Source organism: Pteropus vampyrus, unplaced genomic scaffold, assembly GCF_000151845.1.
Source record: "Pteropus vampyrus isolate Shadow unplaced genomic scaffold, Pvam_2.0 Scaffold154, whole genome shotgun sequence".
NCBI lineage: Eukaryota > Metazoa > Chordata > Mammalia > Chiroptera > Pteropodidae > Pteropus > Pteropus vampyrus.
In genome coordinates, this window is record NW_011888935.1 from 2,477,550 (window position 1) to 2,500,794 (window position 23,245).

The 23,245-nt window shown below is 38.8% G+C and overlaps 1 protein-coding gene across 2 annotated transcripts in view; it reads left to right on the forward strand.

Moving 5' to 3' along the window:
* The window catches only part of LACC1 (laccase domain containing 1), a 13,379-nt gene extending 4,319 nt beyond the window's left edge, over positions 1-9,060 (forward strand). For both annotated transcript variants that reach the window (XM_011369763.2, XM_011369764.2), the window contains exons 5-7: positions 2,557-2,782; positions 3,811-3,971; positions 5,511-9,060. In XM_011369763.2, coding sequence (XP_011368065.1) covers positions 2,557-2,782; positions 3,811-3,970 — 386 coding nt within the window. In that variant the 3' untranslated portion in view covers position 3,971; positions 5,511-9,060. The remainder of the gene's footprint in view (positions 1-2,556; positions 2,783-3,810; positions 3,972-5,510) is intronic.
* The last annotated feature ends 14,185 nt before the right edge of the window (positions 9,061-23,245 follow it).

Below are 23,245 nucleotides of genomic sequence, written 5' to 3' on the forward strand. Positions count from 1 at the left end.
AAAAAAAAAAAAAAGCCTCTATGCTTTTGAAAACACTCCCAGGGAGTGGTACTTGCTCTGGTTGAGAAGCCTTGAAGTCATGGCTATATGGGGCATAGGAAGGTTGGACATGTTGCAGAAAGGCGCTCATGAGATGCAGCAGCACGTGTAAAAGTATGGGGGTAAGAGAAAGCGAGAAATGTTTGGAAAACTGCATTTAGTTTAGTTTTACCAAATGCGGTATTTAATGTGAAAAAATTTTACCGAACAAAGGTAAAGTTATGTTTTATGCTTTGAAAAATCTCAAGTATATTCCTGACTCTGCTAATGACTATAGTCTGGTGGCTTTAACTATTCTCCGAAGATAAGAACAAAGAAGAATTTTTTGATGACATATTAAAGTTATGGAATTCTGTTTTCCGGAGGTGTTTTAAAATACTTTTTAGGTTAATCAGTGTTGATGATTCTATGTGAAATGAGAAATGATCTTTTGGATTTCCTTCTGCTTGAAAATCTGTGGCAACTTTGCTTGTCAGGACATAGATAAATAAGAAAGTTGCATATTTTTCTTTTGATCTAGCTAAAATAATAGAATTAGTTGACTAGAAGTTGGGATTAGTATTTGACATTGTCAAAAGTTATTTAAAATTTGAATCTTCTTGGATATAAAAAATAATATTGTTTGTTACTTTTTAGGTTTTAAAACATTAAGTTTTAAAATATCGAATCAAAGCTAAAGCTGTCAAAATGAAACTATTGAAAAAGAAATTTGAAGCGAGGGGTGTCACACTTCCTTATTTCAAAACTCGTTATGAAGCTACAGCAATCAAACGTTATGGTACTAGCATAAAGATAAACATATAGAACAATAGAATAGAGTAGAGAGCCCAGAAATAAACCCTCACATATATGGTCAAGTGATTTCTGACCGCGTGCCTGGACTGTACAATACGAGAGCACAATCGCTTTGACAAATGGTGCTGGGAAAACTGGATATTCACATGCAAACAAACAAACAAACAAACAAACAAAAAAAACGGATGGTAGAGCCTTACCATTCTACATCATATATAAAAATTTAACTCAAAATGGATCAGAGAACCAAAGTTAAAAGCTAAAACTATAAAACTCGTAAAAGAAAACAAGTATTAATCTTTGAGATCTTGGATTGGGCAATGGTTTCTTAGGGATGACAGCAAAAGCACAAGCAACAAAATTAAAAAGAGGTAAATTGGATTTCATCAAAGTTAAAAATTTCTCTGCATCAGAAGACACAACAAAGTGAAAAGGCAGCTCAAAGAATAGAAGAAAATATTTGCAACTCATGTATCTGACAATGGGTTATTATCTAGACTATTTAAAGAAACATAACAACAACAGCAAAATAACCTGGTTAAAAATGAACAAAGGACTTGAATACACATGTCTCCGAAGACAATATGCAAATAACCAACAAGCATGTGAAAAGATGCTCAGCATCATTAATAATTAGGAAAATGCAAATCAAAACCACAAAGAGACATCACTTCACACCCAAGAGGATGGCTAATATTAAAAAGAAAAAGAAAAATAAAAAACGGGCAATAACAAGATTCGGTGAGGTTGTGGAGAAATTGGATCCAGATGCACTGTTCGTGGGAATGTAAAATGGTGCAGCTGCTATGGAAAATGATACCATGTTTCCTCAAAAATTTTAAAACAATTACATCCAGCAAGCCACTTCTGAGTATCTATCCAAAAGAATTGAAAGCAGGATCTCAATGAGATATTTGCATACCCGTTGCTAATAGCAGCATTATTCACAATAGCCAAGAGGTCATAGCTACTTAATCGTCCATTGATGGATTAATGGATAAGCAAACGTGATATATCCATACAATGGAATACTATGCAGCCTTTAGAAAGAAGGAAATCTTGACACATACTACAACTGGAGTAAACCTCGAGGACATTATGCTAGGTGAAATAAGCCAGTCACAAAAAGACAAATATATGTGATTTCATTTATATGAAGTATCTGCAGTAGTCAGTTTCACAGAAGCAGAAAGTCGAATGGTGGCTGCTAGACACTGCGAGAAGGTGGCGAGGGAGCTTTACTGTTTGATAACTTGTATGAGGTTTCAGTTTTGCAAGATGAAAACAGAAATTGGTTGCACAACAATGTAAGTAGACTTAATACTATTGAAGTGTGTACTCTAAAACGGTAAACATTATGTTTTTTCCACAACTTTTTAAAATGTGGAGAAAACGGTGAGGGAAGGAGAGAGAGAGAAGACTAAGAAGGTACACCCAGTGGAAATGAAAAGTATAGAACATTTTTTAAAGGAAATGGACGGACCCCGCCCCCCATTAAATGTCTCTTCTGTGTCAGGCTCTATGTATAGTATACCTCATTTAAAACTGAGTATTTTAATTAGTTAATTGATTATTTAGCATTATTAATTTTGTGATTCATTTATTATTTCTGGACTTTGGAAAACACATAAACTGACTGCTCATTTTTAACTTAGGTTTAAATTAAGGTGAAATTTTGTCATGTTTTAACTTTCCTTCCCTCTTTTTCTTCCCATTCGTCAGGTTGGAAAGGTACTTTGTTAGGTGTTGCTATGGCTACAGTGAATGCTATGATAGCAGAATATGGCTGTAGTTTGGACGATATTATTGTCGTACTGGGGCCTTCGGTAGGGCCTTGCTGTTTTACTCTTCCAAGGGACTCAGCCGCGGCATTTCATAACCTTGACCCTGCGTGCGTGCGGCTCTTCGACTCCCCGGATCCCTACGTCGACATTCGGAAAGCCACCAGGTGTGTTTGATGTCACTCCGGAACTGCAAGAGTGGTTATCGCTTATTGCTTCTAAACTGTTAGTAAATCCAAGAAAAATTCATGTGGCAGATATTTCAATAGCTGACATATACATGTACGCAAAAGCTCATTTTAAATATGAAATCTATTCTCACCTAAGTTTTAATAACAGAAATTTTCCTGGCTGATTTAAAAGCGAAGGAAGAAGAAACAGTTGGTATATAGTTTTCGGAAATATACTTTTAAAGTTCATATAGAAGAGTTGGCATGTACTTTATTTACTTTATAGTCATTCCTAGGTTAAATTCTCCCAAATATAATAAACTCTCAGGAAGCTAATATTTTAAAATTATTTATGTTCTCTAATTAACTAGAGGAATATATTTTGTATTTATGAAGTTTTGCTCTTAATAGCTGTGAAAAATTATTTGTCCTTTCTACAAAGGAAAATTGATGTCTGATTTGAATCATGTTTCTATTCCAGTCAGCAAAACTTTGCCCAGATTCTGCCTCATTTAGCACATAATAGAAAGGATTGAAATTGATTCTTAAATGTAACTTGTAGAATTAATGTCACTAATTTATGGTCATATTTCACATCATAAAGTCTATGAAAAAAGGTTTTCTGAGAAAAATCTGGTAATATGAGGAAAGGAGATGGGAGGTCCAAATAACTAAAAAGCACACTCTGTCTGAATCGAATGAATCTTGACTACAAAGACTCTGGTAGCTTTAAAGTTTCTTCTTTAAAGTTACCCGATTTTGATTGCAAAATGCTGTGCCCAGACCATGTCTGCAGGACAATATGGAAAGTTCTGTAGTTCCTATATGAACTTAGGTGATAAACGGTGATAAAATCTGCCATTTTCTAACTAGTCCGTGTTCTGAAACCGAATAGCAATGGGCATTGTTCCAAGCGTATCTTTCCCAGAATTCTTTTACACCAATATGCATACTTTTTTCATACTGCGTTGGCTATTACTGGTAACATAAACTCTTGCCGTCCTGTGAAAAATCTTTATCCTAAGGATTCTTCTAGAACGGGGAGGAATTCTACCACAGAATATTCAGGACCAGCAACAGGATCTCAGCCTCTGTACATCCTGCCATCCTGAGAAGTTCTTCTCCCACGTCCGAGATGGCCTTAATTTTGGCACGCAGATTGGCTTCATATCAATCAGAGAATGAGGTACAGTAGGTTCTCTCTCCCCCCTCCCCTCTCTCCTTCTTCTTTTACCTTTCCCTCCCTTGATTTTAAAAAATAAATTGTGTTGAACTTTACTCCTTTGTTCCTCTAGAAAGAATTAAGTTTCCACTTTTTACTTAAGTTAGGTAGAAAAGTTAATTCGCAGTGACATACTCTCATGTCAAGAGCAGCCACTCTTTGTCCCCGATCAGGCAGGCATGCGCTGAAGATACAGAAATAAAATAATTTATTCTTAAAAAAAATCCTGTATGTATGCCCTTTATCACTCCTTTGTAGTTGACATCTATACATTTGCAATCATAAGATCCTTTTTTAAAAAAGTAAATTCATCAGGGTCACATTGCTTCATTATACTATATAAGTTTCAGGTGTACAGCTTTATAATTCATCGTCTCTATATTGCATCGTGTGCTCAGCATGCAAAATTTAGTCTCCTTATGTCATATATTTGACCCCCTCAACCCTCTTCATCCTCCCCCCACTTCCTTCCCCTCTCGTTACCACCATGCTATTGTCTGTGTCTATGAATTTGTTTGTTTGTTTGTTTTTGTTGTATATCCCACATATGAGTGAAATCATATGGTTCTTACCCTTTTCCATCTGACTTATTTCCCTTAGCATGATACTCTCAAGATCCATCCATGTTGTTGCAAATGGCCATATTTCATCTTTCTTATGGCTGAGTAGTATTCTGTTGTATATATGTACTGTATCTTCTCTATCCAATCATTGGTCAAAAGACACTTAGGTTATTTCCATGTCTTGGCTATTACGAGTAATGCTTCAGTGAACATAGGGGTGCATATATATTTATGTATAAGCATTTTCAAAAATTTCAGGTAGATACCCAGAAGAGGGATTGCTAGACCATAACATCCTGGTATCTTTCTTTAAAAAAATTTTTTTTTGCCTTTTGAGATGACATATTTGCATAAAGATTCTAAATTCTAGAATAATAAGATACTCTCACATACACAAACTGGCTTGGTTTTCAACTAGATTTCCAACTGATTATCTGTAATTGGCCAATTTTCTTTAAAGGGACAGACAGTAAATATTTTAGACTTTGTGAGACATACAGTCTCTGTCTCGACTACTCAACTGTGCAGAGCAAAAGCAGACAGGAACAGTACAGAAACAAATGAATGTGGCCGTGTTTCGGTTAAACTTTATTTATAAACACAGGTGACGGGCCAGATTTGGCCCGCAGGCTGTAGTTTACTGACGTCTGATCTACATCATAGAGCAGGACAGAGTGTAATTTTGTAAAATTATCATTTATTAGAGATAGTTTTTTTTCAGAGTTCTACAAAAATATTTCATGACAGCGATTTAGCACTGGTCCTGTAGCATGTATGTAATTTTCCTTAAGGTTACTTTTAACTGAATATTATTTTTAGTCTTCAAAATATCTTTAACCCTTTAACATACAAAAGACTTTAAAAGACTAAGTGATCCTTCCTTTGATATTCCTATAGTACTAGGAAGGATCTCATATTTGATTTCTATTTATTTTTACAGGAACTTGACTGGATTTTTATGTAACTGTTTCCTGCCTTCTTCCAAACTGACTGCAAAGGAGAAATTTAGCTGTTTGATTTCCTTAATCCATTACAATGGATAATTTATCTTTAGGTTAAAATTCCAGTATTATCCAAAGCTAAATGATTTTCGTTTGATTCTAACAATAACTGACAAAAAAATTAGCATGATGTGGTTTATACATTTTATACAGATGAGGAGTATTCTTAAAGTTGGTTCTGTTTGTTACATAAATCAGGAATCGGTCCGTTCAGTTCTGTATTTACTGGTTCCCTTCTATTTGTCAGTCATTGTCTGAAGCATAGGTGAAAGAAAGGTAAGACTTTACCTATTTGAATCTAATGCACCAGAGGAGTTAAAAACTTCTAACACTTTAATTTTAATAGCAGTAGAAGAGTCCAGAAGAAGGCAGGATTAATTCTTTCTGGAAGGCAGGATAGAGAAGATATTACAGAGAAAATGAGATCACATGGGCCTGAAAGATGTATGAGCTGTTGACAAATAAGAAACTACTGTAACAGGTCGAGAGAACACCATGAACTGGAGCATGAAACTGAAAGCATATCATGTGTTTTAGAGGGAGAAGGGTGTGGACAGGAGTTAACTGGAAAAACAGGCTGGAAGCAGATTATCTAGGGTCTTAAATGCCAGGTCAAAGAGTTGGGAGTTTATTTCCCAGGCAAAGAGTAGGTATGAAAAGTAGAGGAGTGTCTGTATTTCCTTGACATCGTGTTTAACAGGATAGATTTAAATTGTGAGACCAAAGCAGAGAGACTAGTTCAGAGGCAGCCAGAATACTTTATAAAGGAAATAATGAAGCGTGAATGAAGGTATTGGACATTAAAATGGAGAAGAGAGTAGGTGGATTAGGGAGACCTTTCAGAGATGGAATCAGTAAGTTGTTAATAGATAATGGAGATGAGTGGGGAGGGAGTGAAATCATTGGTGACTCCAAGATTTCTGCTCGGCCGACGACCAAGAGTGACAGCAAAGAGACAGAGGAGATTTGAGACGAGGAAGAAGGAAAATAAGTTTGACATGCAGAACAGAGTACATCCAGGTGGAGATATTCGGTCAACAATTAGAAATATAGACTTGGAACCTAGGAGGGAGCCGGGAAACAGATTGAGATTTAGAGGCTATTGGAGTAGGCTGCCCATTGAAGCAGAATGATAGGCTGAGAAAAAAGGAGACCCAAGGATGAAACCTCATCCAACACCTGCATTTGAAGAACAAGAAGCTGAACCAGTAAAAAGCATTAAGAAGTAAGAAAAAAAAAAAATTGCGAGTATAGTCGTTTTGAAGAAAGAAGCCAGTGGACACGTGAGAGGTACAGTGAACATGCGAAGGTTTCTTCAAGAAGAATTCTTCAGAGATCAGATGAGGACTGAGGAGAAACTAATGGGTTAGCCATGCTGATCTGTTCTCATGGTGGCGGAGTCAGACTCACCGGGGAAGGGGACGCACAAGTGTCTTCTGTGACAGAACTTACTAGAGAAGATAAAGCACTCAGGCTGTATCTTGAAGGAAGGGTGTGTTTTGTCTTTTTTTTTTCATTTGTTTTGTTTTTGTGTTTTGTGGGGGTTGGGTTTTATTTGTAGGCTGAAGAGGAGAGGCATTAAGTTATTTTTCATTTGGGAAAAAATGGTATAGTATATATTTTAATGTGAACTGTCACATTACATCTTAAGATTTCTTATTTCATACATATAGTTCTTACATGAATATACAGTAGAATAACAGAAAATTGCATTCATTTGGTATTTACAAAGGACTTCCATGTACGTGACCTCATTTTTACCTTTATAGCTATTCCGACATACTTAGATGTGTTATCCCTTTCATTCAGATGAGAAAATTGAGCCTCACCAATGTGGAGGTTAAAATCGCATAATTTGTGAAAAAGTGGATTTGAATGCACATCTTCGACTCCAAATCGCATTTCAGATTTTACAGTTAATCAAAGGTATCTAAATTAAAATTTTAATTTCAATTTTTCATTAATATCATTTACTCATACATTCTGTTAAAATTTTGTTGAGGTATTAGGACAAGTTAAAAAAATACAGTCCTAACCCTCAAGATGTTTAATATCCATTGAAAGGTGACAGTCAATAAACCAACAGTTTCAACACTACGATATGTGTTGTAAGGTTATCAAAACCTGATTCTTTGGTTAGTTTAATTCTTCTATGCAACTCATAGCTCACTATGAAATTTAAATAAAATACCTCATTTCCTTCAATTGAGGGAAGACATTAAACACATAACATAAGGTAGCAATTTCAAACTCATGAAACTACTCTTTTTGTTTGATGGTTATACTAAAGACTAAGGAATAACTACACATTGAGAAAGGTCGATAACATTCCAGTTCTTCACTGTGCATTATATTGTTTCAAGTTTACAAATTCACAGACTATTAGGCAGCTGTATTTCCCTGTATGCATGAAAATATTTTTAAAAACAAAAATTATGTGTGATTACCTGTGATTTTGAATTATCTATAGCAAAGCACATTGTCTCCTTTGGTTTTACTGGGTGAAAAAATGTTGATTTAGTAATTCAGAAACAGAATGACTAGGTTGTTAAATAATCATATCGTATTGCCTCTACACGATTGCTGTCACTCTTAAGCGTTTGTATATAGGTTTCTGGGACTTTTAGGCTGCAACCACAATGATGATTTTTAATAAGTTTTGTTTTCAATCTAAGCATTGCTGCTTAACCACATATAGGAAATATCAGCTGTCATTTTATCAAGAAGACAAATTAGGTTTGGAAATCAAGTAAGAGATCATGACATGATTTTTTTTGGAGGTGCCAATTATCAAACAAAAATTTATTTAATTGTAATTTTAAATTGTGCAGAGCAGCATAGTGACTAAATATGCTCTACTCTGTTGCTTTATAAAACACATGAAAAGTGATCTTAAACTAGGCTGTAGTGTTCCTACAGAAAGCTCTGCTCTTTCCTGACATAAAGTCGAACCAGCCTTTATCTCTGTATTTCCCTGTACGGAAGAAAAAGGAGCACATTAAACATTAATGAGCATGTTGCCCTTAACTTCGGATGTAACATACTGTAGTTCAAGTACATAAAAACCTTTAGGGACCCTCGGCCACCTGGATTTCCCTCTACGGAATCTCCAGTAACCGCTTTTCTATAAGTAGATTTTTGGGGAGAAATTTAGAGAAACTTATTCTATGTCACATGATAAAAACATAAATAATACCCGATGGATTCAGAAGCTGGAACATAAGATGACTGTGACATCTGAATTACATCACCTTACATATCAAGTGGGATTTGATATTTGTTTTCACTTGATTGCCCTAAAGTTATACTTACAATGTATTTATCCTACTTTTCATGTGAACTCTTAGAGCATGCCACCGATCTGAGGAAGCCCAGCACTTTATATATAAAGTACTCGCAGGTACCTATCTCTGTTAGTATGTGTGTGTATATATGGATCTCTGTGTGTATATGCTAAATGGTAAAAAATAAATTTGTATTTTCTATGTATGACATATAGCCTCTTTGCCTCACTCAGCTAATGTAAATTTACACAAAACCATGAGACGCAGCGGAATTATAGATTTCTCTCAACAATGTTTGCATATCGTGCAGTAAAGAATGGGAAGTGTGATCCACAAGCTTACCACATGTGTCTGAGAACTCTGGCCTGGAACACACACATTTCCACTGTAGGCAGTGTTTTTAAACTTGTGATTTCAAAGATGAGTCAGCCGACATCCGTGATGGCATGGCTCCGTGCTAGGCCATTGCTTAATAAAGGAAAAGGCAATCTGCCAGCGCTTTTTCCTGACTGACACATTTAGTTCGGACTCGCGATGATGATGATCACATGTCAATTGTGTGGAGACAAACTTTTCATACTCTTCTTAGTATTTTCTTTGAAGACAAAGAAATGCTTATATCACATTCCCTTTGTTTTTGTGCCAAGTGCCTGAAGCGAAGTATATCCTCTCTGTATCGGGGGCAGGTTTTTTAATTTTATTTAATTCTCAGAAGCCTGGAGTGTCCACTTACTTTATGTATGTCCACTGTATTTTATTAAACAGTTAAAATTTCCAGCAGACTCTATAGCTCAAAATACCACATTCTTTCTAACAAAAGAATAACTCTCATGAGCACATTTGTAGAAAATGGGTCTGGTCATGGTGACAGTCGAGTTTTGAGCTTTCGGCATCTTCCATTGTCTTAATTTCTGGTTTTGGATCACATCGCTCAGTTCTCTGTCTCACCAGCACTTCCCTATTTGACTTTCCTTTAGCGTGTGTTCTAGACTCGTGTTTTCTGATCTGCCTCCCCATCCTTCTTGTTTTCATAATTGGTAGTTCACGTTCACAGGGTACATGAATTCTTTTGAGTTTTCTGCTTTTAAATACGTATTCAGACTTGGCTACAGAGTTGCTTGTTAGACGTGTCCTGCGGGCCTCTCAAACACAAACCCTCCCAGCTTAACTCATCATTTTCTCTGGCAAACCTGTTCCTCTCTGCTGTTCCGTCTCAGGGAATGAAATTCCTCGTGCAGTTGCCCATCTGGAAACCCGAGTGTTCCTCAACTCCTCGCTTTCCCTCAGCCCTTCTCTTCCCACCCTGCCGACTTTGCGAGTGTCCCATCTGTGCCTGTGTCTCTCTCTCTCTCTCCACGGCCGACATTCCGACCTTCATCTCTCACCTGCAACACCGGAGCGGCCTCCTAATTACTCCTCCCCCACTGGATCCTTTCTTACACTGCCATAGTGATTGCTCCAAAATCAGGTCATATTATGGACTTTGAAATTATTTTATGGGTTTTCCACTGTCTCCAAGATAAAGACCTACTCACTGAAGCTTATAAGTGCTGTCATGATCTCCCCCCTGCTTATCTCTTCAACTTCCACTGCTCCCCCCAACTCTGTGCCATATATTTCAGCCATTCCGTATTTTTCTCATTTCCTAGAACATGCTGTGAAGTTAGGTCAGACCACAAAAATTGGTTTGCGTTCCAAGACTGGCTAGAACTCAGATTGGGTTCAAGGTGACTTTCTTTCATTTAGGCTTTCTACAAAACTAGCAAATGAGCAGTACCAAGGACGTATACAATAGACACTCCTAAGTGAATGGATGCAGCCCTCTCGTGTGCCCCCAGTTCCTCATGGAGATAGGACCGAAGTTCCATTGTCTGTGGTATGTGCACAGTGAGGAGTATGCCAGGCCATATATAGAAGCTCAGTAGCCTTTGTTCCATTAGGCAGGGTGAGGGGCGTGTCAGTGCAAAGTTCTACTTTCTACCAAATAAGGAAAGTTCTGCTACATGTAAAAACATGAATGATTTTTTTCTGTGTCATCGGGCCTACAGAGGTCACCGTGATCTCCCACAGCCACATTTCTCTTGCCTCCTGACTTTACACCTAGTGCCGGCTCTGTATGCAGAGCGATTCCAACCTCACTTCCCTTGAATAACTCACGGTCGTCCTCTAAGACTTGGGTCAGGGGTCACCTCTTCCAGAACATGTGCCTTGGTCGTTTGCCTCGCTGACGTCCTGTGCATTATTTTTCCTAGTCCTTACTGATTTTTGAATATTGCTGTTTCCCTGTCTACTATTAATATGAGCTCCTTCAGAGTAAGAACCATGTCTTACTCTTCATATATTTGGTCTCTAGCAAAGATATTAACACACTGTAAACAGCTAATATCTATAGAAGAAAAAAACGGAGGGAGGGTGAGGAAGGAATCCTTCAATGATCCAATACAAAGTCCAGATGTGTGCGTATTGTCAAGTTCTACCAGGTACCTTTATAGCTTCAATATTTAGCTGAATTCATTTAAATAATAAGGATACATTAAAGTCATTCTAAGGAAAGAACATTAGTGATGGAGATCTGTTTGAAGGTGCTCAGCCATGTTACTTTACCCATCGTTAGATTTCCCTGTTTCTAACTTGTGTTGAATTTTAGAGTATTGACAAGTTCAATCGGATCGAAATTTACAGCTTCTCCTCTCCCCAGCTTGGACCAGACGGGCATCGAGGAATAAGGCTTGGTTTGTTCTCCGTGTCCCCTCCCTTGCCCATCTTTGCCACCCGCTGTTGCCAGTTTTGAGAGTAAGGAAGGGCGAGAGAGAGGTTGCGTGGGCGGGAGACTTCATCCACGCTGCCTCCACGTGCCCGTGTCCAGCTGCCCGTTTAACTCCGCTCTGATGGTTCACTCCGCACAGCCGCTCTGTTCTCCTGGGCAAAGTTTTTTAAAGATGGTTCTAGTCCAGCTGTGGTCCTCTAGCAAACTCGAGCCTGGTTTTGCCCATCCATATCGTGGCTGTACAGACTACTCCCGATTTAACCTTCTCTCTTCCCTGTTATTCTAGGCAGCTCCAACCACTAGCCAGCATCTTTTCTTCAGCCTGTCATGGGAGAGTCAGGCACAGGTCACAGTGCACGCAACCCCCAAACTTGGAGACCACGGGTTAAGTTTAGTAAAGCTTCTTCAATGATCAGCTTTAGTTCTGTTGAAAAGTGATTAAAGGAAACAATTTAGGTGACACAAGCTCTAACACTTCATGGAGCAGACAGTCTCCATTTGGAGAACTGCAAAATGAGCCTGAAGGCAGGAAGCTTTTATAGGCTAAAGAACAAAGAACAAGGAAGAGAAAAATAGAAAACGTCTGATCGCTTGGGTTACACAGTCCCCCTTGCTTGGGGTGAGAGGGACAAGGACCTAGGTCTAGAGCCCGGGCTTGGCTTGGCATCTGGGGATGCCGAGTGCTCTTCTGGTCTGGCAGGGTGTTTAGAGGAACGGGAACGTTGGGTTTGCTGAGGTGGCACGGGCACGTGCGGCTCCGAACCTTTTTCAGCAGCAGCGGGCTCTGCTGGGGGAGGCGGCAGATCCATGAGAAGGGATCGGAAACGCTCAAGACTCTGACAATGCTCTTAAAAATAATTCTCGCCAGCTCCCCGCCTCGAAGCCTGAATCTGGGCAGGTAGGTGATAGTTTCAGGGTGCCAGGAGTCGTTTAGGGGTCCACCTATTACCAAATTCTGCTTTTTTGTGCCTGGAATCTGGGGCCATGGTTTTCAACTTTAGCCATTCAGCAGACTCCACACAGGAAAAAAATCTCATGTTCTGGAACAACTTCGTGGGAAATCACATCTTGAATTTTCCAATCTAGAAGAAATAAAAGACATATATAGAGGGAACGTGTTTCCGCTTTATCTTTTCTTCATTCTGTTTTTATTCATATAATTTTACTTATGTAGATTTTAATTTATAATCTTTGGAATATCACATCTACTTAAAGTACATGAAGACAATTTGGCCCCGATACTGTTCGGTGATTAGTTGCAGATCATCCTCGCTGGAGTGTCCAAGTGGGGGGTCTCTTTTATCGGGACCCCGCGGTGCCCCTCAGAGAGATGTGGGCTTGAAGACTCAGTCATTGTGATGTATGTCTCAGCTTTCATTCACTAAAACTCTTATTCTCTCCTTTACTTTTCACACTGGTAAGTCTTGAGCTGCTCAGGCCTGCTTTTCTCTTAGTGCTTACGGGATTCCTATGTCTGGCCATGAAACTCTAGGCTGTTCGAATTGTTCGTGAAGGAAATAAGAGAAATCACGTGATAGAGGGAAAAAGTCCCTTCTTCTCTAGTTACAAAATAAAACGGAACAGAACAAAATGATTCTGGGTTGTAAAACTATCCTTGCAAAGGTCGTTTCTTACAGAACCCTTATAAAGGAACCGAGGTTTCAGGAATTGTTAGTAGGTTCTGTGGCAATAATCTTTAACTTCTTTTTAAAATATCTGCAGTTTTAACTGAGGTTATCTTACTAATTTATTGTGATCACAGTAGCAGTTTTGAATCATCGCTTTGAAACTCTCACTGAAAACCAAACATACGAATTAATGACACAGCAAAAGAAAAAGAAAAAAAAACAAAACAAAACACACAAAAGTTGGTGACATGAAATCCCTCAGAATCCAAAAGTATGGGTGGATGTGGCCAAATCACCAACAGGAGCAGGGCCAGAGCAAGATGAGCAGCTATGCCGTAAGAGCTGCCGAAATAAAAGGGGTTACACAATGAACCAGAATTCCTAGAAAGTAACGAAAAAAATTAAAATCCATGGGATACAGCCGAAGAGGTGTTACAAGGAACATCAGTTGCTTATATTACATTATATTACATTCACTGTTATTTACATTTTCTATTAAGTATTAAATACCTTTAGAAACAGAAACAAAAAATACATGAATTACATTTCAACTCAACAGATTACAAAAAAGGGTTAACTAAAAGTAAACAGAAGGAATTGATAAAAATAAAGGAAGAAATTAATGAGCTGGAAGAGAGAAAAACTAAAACAACTAAAAAAAATAAGCTAGTTAAAGAAATCAACAAAAATAGACAAGCTATTTAGTAGACCAAATTGGAGGAAGTATAAGTTCACAATATACAAAATGACACAGGGGAAATAATCTTTGCAACAGAGAGTGGGAGGCGGGGGGTGGAGGAAGGAAAGAAAAACTACTTTGTATAATTCATGCAAATATACTTAAACGCCCTGAAAAGTTGTCAAATCTGTTCCTGCTTTCTCCTCTCCCTCAATAATTCCTTTAGACCTAATTAATTTCATCAAGGAATTCTACCGAACTTTTGAAGACCTGATAAATCCTGTGCTACTTAAATTGTTCCAAAATATAGAAAAAGAAAGAAAACTTCCAAATTCTTTTTATGAAGCAATCATATATCAATACTAAAATCTAATCAACATTTTTCAAACAAAAAAAATTACAGGCCAATCTCACTTTTGAATATCAAGGCAAAAATCTTAAAAATACATTAAGTTGAATCCAAAACATTTAAGAAATACAATATAAACTAGCGGGATTCTTTTTGAGAATGCCTGAAGGGTTAGTTCAAGATTAGAAAATCCATTTGTTTAATTTATAAATTCATCCTACCAATAATTATAAGAAGAAAAATCATGTGACTATCTCCAAGGAGGTTAAAAGGCTTGATAAAATTCAATGCATGTTCTTGACAAAAGAAAGGGGGGATAGAGGGGTAGAGGAAGGGAGGAAGAATGAAAAAAAAAAAACCCTCAATATGAATCAATAGATAATGCCTTACTATGATTTAATCGTGGTGAGGCAACTCCATTGTTGCTTCCCAGTGTGTCGAACAGGAAATAGCATGGAATTGCCTTAAATATTCCTTCCCTAAATGTTGAGTCTGAATCTAATCAAACTCTAGAGCTAACGAACAACTTGTAGGAAATATGGGGGAGGGAGGACTGAGTTCAGGACCCACAGATTCAGAGCGGTGAAAGAAAGAGAGCCACTTTTCCCAACTGGTTAAGAGGTTTTTTTTTTTTAAGTTTGGGAGGGGTACTAGTCTAGATTAAAGGAGACTTTACGAAACATCACAGTTCCAGGCAATGAGTGGCCCTGGTTTCGATTGCGGTGAGAAGAAACCAACTATAAAACATGTTTGGAAAATTTGAGCGTGGACTAGGTATTAAATGATACCGAGGAATTGTTAATTTTGTTAGATGTTAGTTGTTAGGCGTTCAAAGGGAATGGGATAAACCTCTTGGTGAAGATACTGCATAAACATAGCAAAGAGTAAAGCCACAGGCTAGTTTTCCTTCGATTTTCCATGTCATTCAAATCATATGAATTCTATTAATTCTTTTTTAGGAAACAATAAATAGGTTTAGACTTGGCTACAGAATACTGGAAGATTCTTATGGAGTTCCCCCAAGAGAAGTGCTCCTCCAAATTGAACCACTAAGAGATCCCTACCTAACCACGGTCTCAATATAGATTGAAATGACCGAACTTGCATCCATATTCTCTACATATCCCTATGTATATTTATTTGCTTCAGAGGAAGAGAAAATCAAGGTATGTAATTCCTTCCAGACTTCATGTCAAAGCTCTTAGCAGCCCGGGGAGTCAAGATTTGAATCTCTAATCTCTGCCTTGACAACCCTCTTTCTGCCCTATTATAAGTTACGTATCTCTGACTTGTCTTATTTGAAATTTATGGACATAAGTAAGTTTCACTAGCATTAATGAGACTTTAGTATCTATCGAGGTGGTAGGTACACTCACTCTCTCGTTGCTGAAAGCCTCTGATAGGGTTTATCAGAATATTTTGAAAATGTGTATTAAAACCTACTCTGGAATTTTAATAGAGTGGTGTGATTCGGGTTTGGGTTACATCTGATAACTGGTCTTCACTGAACATAAAGCTTTAATACCAGCATCTTTGTCATAAGCCTTTGTCTTTTCTTTTACAAATGCTCATGCATCATTCACATTCATCCACTGGGAGGCAATATATACTCAGGAATGCTTGCTGTTTCTAGCTCCCTCGATCTCGCTGAGTCTAAAAATGTCAAGCTTTTTAATCTGGAGAGCAGCCACTGTAATCCAATCTTAAGAAACAGTATTGTCTGAATTCGAGCTCCTACTTTGAAGTGACTAAGGAGATTTCGATAATGTGAATACTTCCTGCCACTCAATCACGTTTCTTCTGCTGCTAACATGTTCACAAGTCACAAATTTGCAAAATAGACTGCCCCTCCTGGTCTTCTCATTCCTTGCCATTGTCTAGTTGTCCATACCTCTCCTTAAGCACATAACCCTTTCTAAATTCTGCTAAACTATTTTCCAACTCCACTGCTCTTAGTGCCCGTCCCCTTATTTCTGCGGCTAGAGCCTGCCGATGGACTTTGCCCCTTTTTCATTTTGTTTCTTAAATATCACACCTCCTCCACAGTGAAATCGAGAGATGTACCCTGAAGCTCCTGGGTAGTATCATATGCATCCCCCCCTGGTTTCGTACAGCATCCTAGAGAAGTCAAGCAGATTCTGGATTATTCGTATAGCCTTGGGAAGCCGTCGAGTTCCTTTTTGCTTAAATTAATTCTGTCCAAAATGCAGAATGAAACCAAATAACTAGCTCTATATAAGATTTATATTCAATTAAGAGAGGGAAAAACATCTAAGAAATCAAATTGCATGTCAAGTATGATGACAACCTGAGAAAAACCACAAAAAATATATACGTATTAAAAATTGAAAATAAAATAGTAATGGTTTTGTTTGGTGGCGAAATTATGAAAGTTTTATTTCCCCTTGCTTCTTTTTCTGTATTTTCCCTATATTTTCTTTAATAAAATACTTTTTTTCAAGTGAAAAAATATATATAACTGTGCCTAAACCATCATTTATCTTTCTCCTTCTTACATTGAAAAATCCCCGTTTCCTTAATATATCGTTCTGCTGTCTAATTTTCCAAAAGGTAGTTAATAACACTTTGACATTTTCTTGAATCGCCATATGGTGCTGAGAGGGTTGGCTTATGCCTTTTAAAAATTAATTATTTTAGACTAGCTTTTAAATTTATATAGAATTGCAAATACCCTATATATCCCATACTCAGTTTTCCTGTTACTAACATCTTACATTCATTTGGTACGTTGGCTACTATTACTGAGCAGCATCGATGTATTATTATTAGCTGAAGCCCATACTTTACTCAGATCGCCTTCGTTTTCAACTAATGTCCTTTTTTTTCTGTTCCAGGATCATGTTCAGGAAACAAACCACAGAACATTCGGTCACCCTGTCTCCGTCTCCCAACGCTCCTCTCGGCTGTGACAATTTCTCGGACTTTCCTTATTTTTTCATGACTCTAGCAGCTTTGAAGAGTGCTGCTCAGGTATTTTGTAGAATGTCCCTGCTTTGGGATTCCTCTGATGTTTTTCTAATGGTTAGACTTGGGGTGTGAATTTTGGGAGGAAGACCAGAGTAGTAAAGCCATATCAAGAGTGAGCGCCATCATCGTGACTCAGCACTGTTGCTATCTATCAGCGTGACTCAGCGCCGTTGATTATCCGGTGGAAGCGGATCTGTCAGGTTTCTCCTCGAGAAAGTGACTCTTTCATCCCCCCTTTCTGCGCTTCACTCTTTGAAGTGGGGCGTTGCGCCCCAGTTTTATGAGGGCAGAGGACCTGCGTACATTATTCGAAATTATTCTATATAGATTTGTCTACTCTTCTCCATTTATTATTTATTTGACACTTTGTATCAGTAGAGACTCAGGGACATTTATTTTATATTTTGGATTATAATCCAATATTACTTAATTTTGTTGCTCAGATTGGCCATTTGGAACTTTCTCAGTTGGACCCCTGTATCCCTTTGACCTAACTCCATCATTATCAGTTTTTTTTTAGCACTCTCTTGCTTTCTGATGCTACATATCCTCCATAATCATCTTGTATAATGCCCGCCCTGGTCCTAGAATTGGCTCATGCTTTTTTAACTCTTTGTTATAAACATCAATATTAAAAAGTATTGTGTCTATTGTATGCAAGACCATGTGTTAGGAGTACAATTTTTAAAAAGTCTCTTTTCATCCTGATCTTGCATTTTAGCTGAGAAAGTTAGATAAACATATAATATTATAATTCCATATATTAAGCCTAATATTAGCCTTTTTAAAAAATCCACATAGTGGTAGTTGTTCATTCTTCGATTTCCACCCATGAGCATGGCCTGGATTTGAGGGGGTGGTCATTATACTGTAGAGGGGACCATGGGGGGTGGGGGAGTGGGTCAGCCCAGGGGGAATCACAGCTAGCAAGCCATGATTAGAAATATGTCTGAGGAGGAGAGATGACAATATAATTAAAGGGAACTTTTAATATAATTAAAAGGTCAGAACCATAAAGATTCCTCTAGCTAGGAGTTCAAATTCAACTGCCAAAAGTCTGCACATCCCCTCTGATAAACCTTACGCTGTGACTCTCAAGGAGTTTGGTCTTGGCTAGTAATTTTCCAGAAAAATCACATTTATGTATACATTTAAAAATCATGATATTTTAACTTTAAGGGATTTTTACACATCATCAAGTATCACCACCTCATTTTTTTTAAGACGGATAAACAGAAGCCTCAGTCAACAATGTTAGAGCTGGACGTGTCCTTAAAGACTGACTTAGGGTTTCTATGAACATCGAAACAGAGTCACAGAAATTTGGTGACTTCTTTAGAATCACCCCAGAGTTAATAGTGTGGAACTCAGTGCCTACCATTGGGGAGTGGAAGAGAATCTCCTCACTCCACCCTTCTTTAGTTCTTCTGGCTGGACTAGTTACACAATAATAAAATCAACATAAGACTAGATTAATAAGAGAAAAAAACCAATTTAACATGTGAGCATGAGAGAATCACGACATGATGCTCAGATCATAAAATAAGGCTCCAAGAAGTGATCAACTAGGCACTTTTTTTATACTTTTTAGGCAAAGAAACAATAAATTGGTGAGAAATTGACAAGACAAGGAAGTTAGTGCTCATCAGAAAGGAATCTAAGCTGCTTTGGGCTTTTGTTAGTGAGGCATCGGCACAGGGTTTGGGCTCGGGTTGTAAATTAGTAAAAATGTTACAGGATTTGCTTATCCATGCTTTTTCGACTCTGATCTCTCTTGTGATAGGTTATCTCTCAGTCCTTGGGGAATGGGAGGGCACTTGTCATGGAGATTTATTTCTTGCTTTTAAGGGGACAGAGGTGAGTCAGAGAGCTCTTCCTGGTTCTTGCTGCTTCTCGGGTGATTTTAGTGCAAAATAATCAATCTGCCATCCTGGACTATCCGGGGGCAGCCACCCCACACCCTGGGAACTACTCCCTTGACCTTCGAATCAGAGCTCGTTCACCACAGAGCTTTGCCTTGTTGAATCATCGATTTATCCATTCAATTCACGTATTCATTCATTCAACAAAATCATGTTTGAATAGCTGCTTCGTGCCTGGCACTGAGCTAGCTAGGGTTTGCAGGTACAAATTTTAAGAGTTAAACCGCTTGAAGAATTGAATCTAAAATTGGGTTAACTGCCAGCAGGTGGCGTAAGCCCTCAGCTTGGCAAGGATGTTGTGGGTAACCATTCGCTTTTAACTCGTAGACATTTTTTCAAAATCAGATGGTGGACACTTATTCTCTGCGAAGGTGCTACTAATCTTCTGACATCCCAGGCAGAAGTCTTAGAGTTATTTTTCGGATTCATTTTTATGTTTTACTTGTTGAGTCACCGCTTTGTTCAAAATGGCTCCTTCTCTCACCGTTAGCACCTTCATAAAAACCTCCAATTTGGCAATGTCAGGAAAGAAGCGCCCTGAGCTGGTCTCGGATGACGGCAAGTTCACTGCCGCTTCTCACCCTTGGCTCTTTCTGTTCTCTTCCCCTGAAATTCCTTCTCTTTTAGATTCTTTCATCATTGACTCACCCGTGTTTGCAAACGTTCGAGTGGTTATTGTGGTGATGATAATATATAAAATGCCTGACTGTGTCTCTCCCCGAAACCAGAATCTGCTCTAACCCTCCCTACCCATCTGAGAATGGAGAAGCTCTAGTTAAAAGATCTAGCTAAAACGGGTATATGAACAAGTATATGGAAGGCATTTACCGGGCACAGTGGTGACCAAAGTATCAGCTTTGCTGGGATGGGCAAAAAATAAACTGGTTCTTGGGTAAGGTCTAAAAGTTTAAATGGATGCAGGGTCAAAGGTGGGTTTACCTGGCGAGATGACATGGCACAGTATTTCAGGTCTGACCATTTTTAGCACGGGAAGAAGGCGTGATGTATATAGGCGAATGGCCAAAGTTGAAATTAAAGGAAAAGCAGTGACCAGATTATGAGGGCCCTGAATGACATGAAACAGAGGTAAGACGATAGCTTTTAGGCATTAAAAATCATTACAATAGAAAGGAGAATGACTCAAACAGATTTGTACCGTAGAAAGATCATCCCAAGCTGTATGTGGCATGGATCAGAGAGAGGTGAGACCAGATATAAGGCAACCGGTTAGGAAATGACCACAGAGTTGATGCTAAGGCCTGAACCAAGGAGGAAGCCGAGCTGGCAGAGAGGAGGAGCATGTCTGAGAGGCTGACAGTGTTAGGGGATGTGACTGTGATTTATAATGAGATAGACATATTTGGTCTTTGTCCCATTTCTGGCACAGAGCTCCTAAAACCCTTGGCATTTCCTAAGTGAGGAAAGCCAAAGGTGTCTTTTGTTATGTCAATGAGGTGACTTTTGGAAAGCTCCCCCAGGTAACCTAAGGATGGAGGCTGGTTGCCAGGAGAACCAACCCTTTTGACAAGAAGGTTGGAATTTTTGGTCCCCATGCCCAGACCTCTGGGGAGGAGAGAATGGCTGGGGGTTGAATCGGTCACCGCTGGTTGATGACATAATGACCATGTCATGCAGCCTCCATGAAAACCCCAAAGGATGGGGTTCAGAAGCTTTCAGGTTGGTGACCATTCTGGGAAGCAAGACACCTGGAGAGCATGGAAGCGCTGAGCCTTTTCCCACACATTTTGCCCTATGCATCTCTTCATGTGGCTGTTTCTGAATTATATTCTCTTATGATAAACCACTGACCCATAAATAAAATGTTACTCTGAGTTCTGTGAGTCTCCCTAGCAATTCAATTGAACCAAGGAGGGGACCATTGGAACCTGCAGTCTATAGCCAGTTGGTCAGAAGCACTGGTGACAACCTGGACTTGTGATAGGCATCTGAAGCAGGGGCGTGCGGGGCAGTCTCATAGGACTGAGTCCTTAACCTGTGGAATCTGATGCTGTCTCCAGGTAGACAGTGTCAGAATTGAGTTGAACGGTAGGATACCCAGGTATGGAGAATTGCTTTGAGGTGTGGAGAAAACCTCTCCCCATATGAATTTGAATTGGTCTCAGAATCTTTAGAAAAGGAATTGAATATAAGAGCACCACCAAGTTCCTGGCCTGGTTCCCTGCCGAATGGTGATGTCGCTAATTAGGACAGAGGATGCAGGTGGCCAGTTTTTTAGGGGGCGGCGGCGGCGAGTGTCTTGAGTTTACTCTGGGACATATTATCTGATTTCTTGCATTAATCAACTTCATACATTATTAGCATATAAGTTAGAATAAAAGGTATCAGTAAAGAAAAACCTCCTTATTACCATTCATCAATTAATCGATACATAGTCAGACGTTTAGTGCCTCCTTATGGCTTCTAAGGAGTTTAGTGCTATGGGGATTGCAGACCATACTCCCCAGCTGTTCCGAGATGGTTTCACTTTCCCACGTTATTTTTTCCCACAAAGGCAGTTCATTAAATATATAATTAAGGTGATGTAATTTCTACATCTTGTGAGACTTTTCTCAGAAGTAAGTTCATAAATCATTAAAAGGTTTCAGGCGTGAGTCTTGCGAGTAAGGAAACCATAGTCTAATCCAGAAGAACGCGATAGCCATTGAAGAGCCATTTAGTGTAAGCCGTGATGCTGGAAGGGTTCAGAGGAAGTGCAGGCAGTGGCTGGCATTTTGGGTGGGGGGAAGTCGAGAGCTGCCTGGAGGAGGATCTAAACCGCAGCGTGGCTCCGAGCGATGGACAGTGTCTGAGAAGTCAGACAGCGGATGAGGAGAGCAGACTGAGAAAGACACGGGGCTGGAAATGAGCTCCACATGGTCAACCTCGTGGCCTGTCCTGGTTAGTCTTTTGACTCGATCCATGGGTTGTGTGGCTCCTAGTACTGCTTTCCTGATCTCTGTCCCATTCAGGATTCATTTTGTCATCATTTTCCTAAGGGATGATGAAAATTTCTGCTTGCGTGGTATCTGGGATCTATTTTTCTATGCCCTTCCCAGCTTGTTTCAGTTTGCATCTTGTTCTGAGTTTTAGCTATTCTGACCTTAGCAGTAAATGCGTTTGCTAAATTTTTGTGTTCTCTGATCACCTTAGTTTCTATTTTGCTAACATTCCCAATTGCCCATGAGGTCCTCATGCAGCCTTCTGAGGCCATGAAATTGAAATTCCCATTAGAGTTAACTGTATAATAATATTCACTGTAATAATTCTTCTAACCTATTTTCAAGAGCTGTGGATAAAATAAACACGCGTTACAGAAAAATCAATAATGTAACAAGGATATATAATACCGCCTCCTGCACAGTAAGCATTCAGTACATTTTTCTAAATGAATGAATTTCACATAATCGCTTATTAATAAAGAAGAATATATCCTTTTGGTTAATTTACTTTTCACAAGCACTTTTTACTGCCAGAGCAAGAAACCCCGTAAGCAGTTTTGGGGGGTAAGCGGCCAGGCCCTGGTTCTTCTAGGCATGCGTGGCCTTTGTTTCCCCATCAGTCAAGTCAAACTGACTCCTGAGGCTTCCAGGTGAGGTGAGTCACGGGCAGGGTCCCTCTCGCGAGGGTCCCTAGCTCAGATCTGTATGACGTGTATCAAAACACTAGTCCGAGTGGCCGATGTCCCCTTTTGTTCACGAGTAGGAGCTCTGAACACTTTGAAGACAGTTTATTCTTTAAAGTTGGTGAGCATTCCTTTTATAATTTGTTTACGCCGTGTGTTGAACAAGCTACTGTCACTGACAGGGCAAAATTAAAATTAGAATGTCACTAGCCTCACTCTGATGGTTGATCATAAATTCCAAATGAGCAAAATCCAAATTAATAAGATTTCATTATCTATGCTTATATAGGATTACATGTATGTGAATTAAAAAATCATAGCAATTTAGACTAGAAGGAAACATAAAAAAGAATTCTGTTTAAAGTCTACATTTTGCAGATGGAAAGATTTGTGACGGTTAAATTGTTCTTTTTCTTGTACCCAAGAGACTAGTTC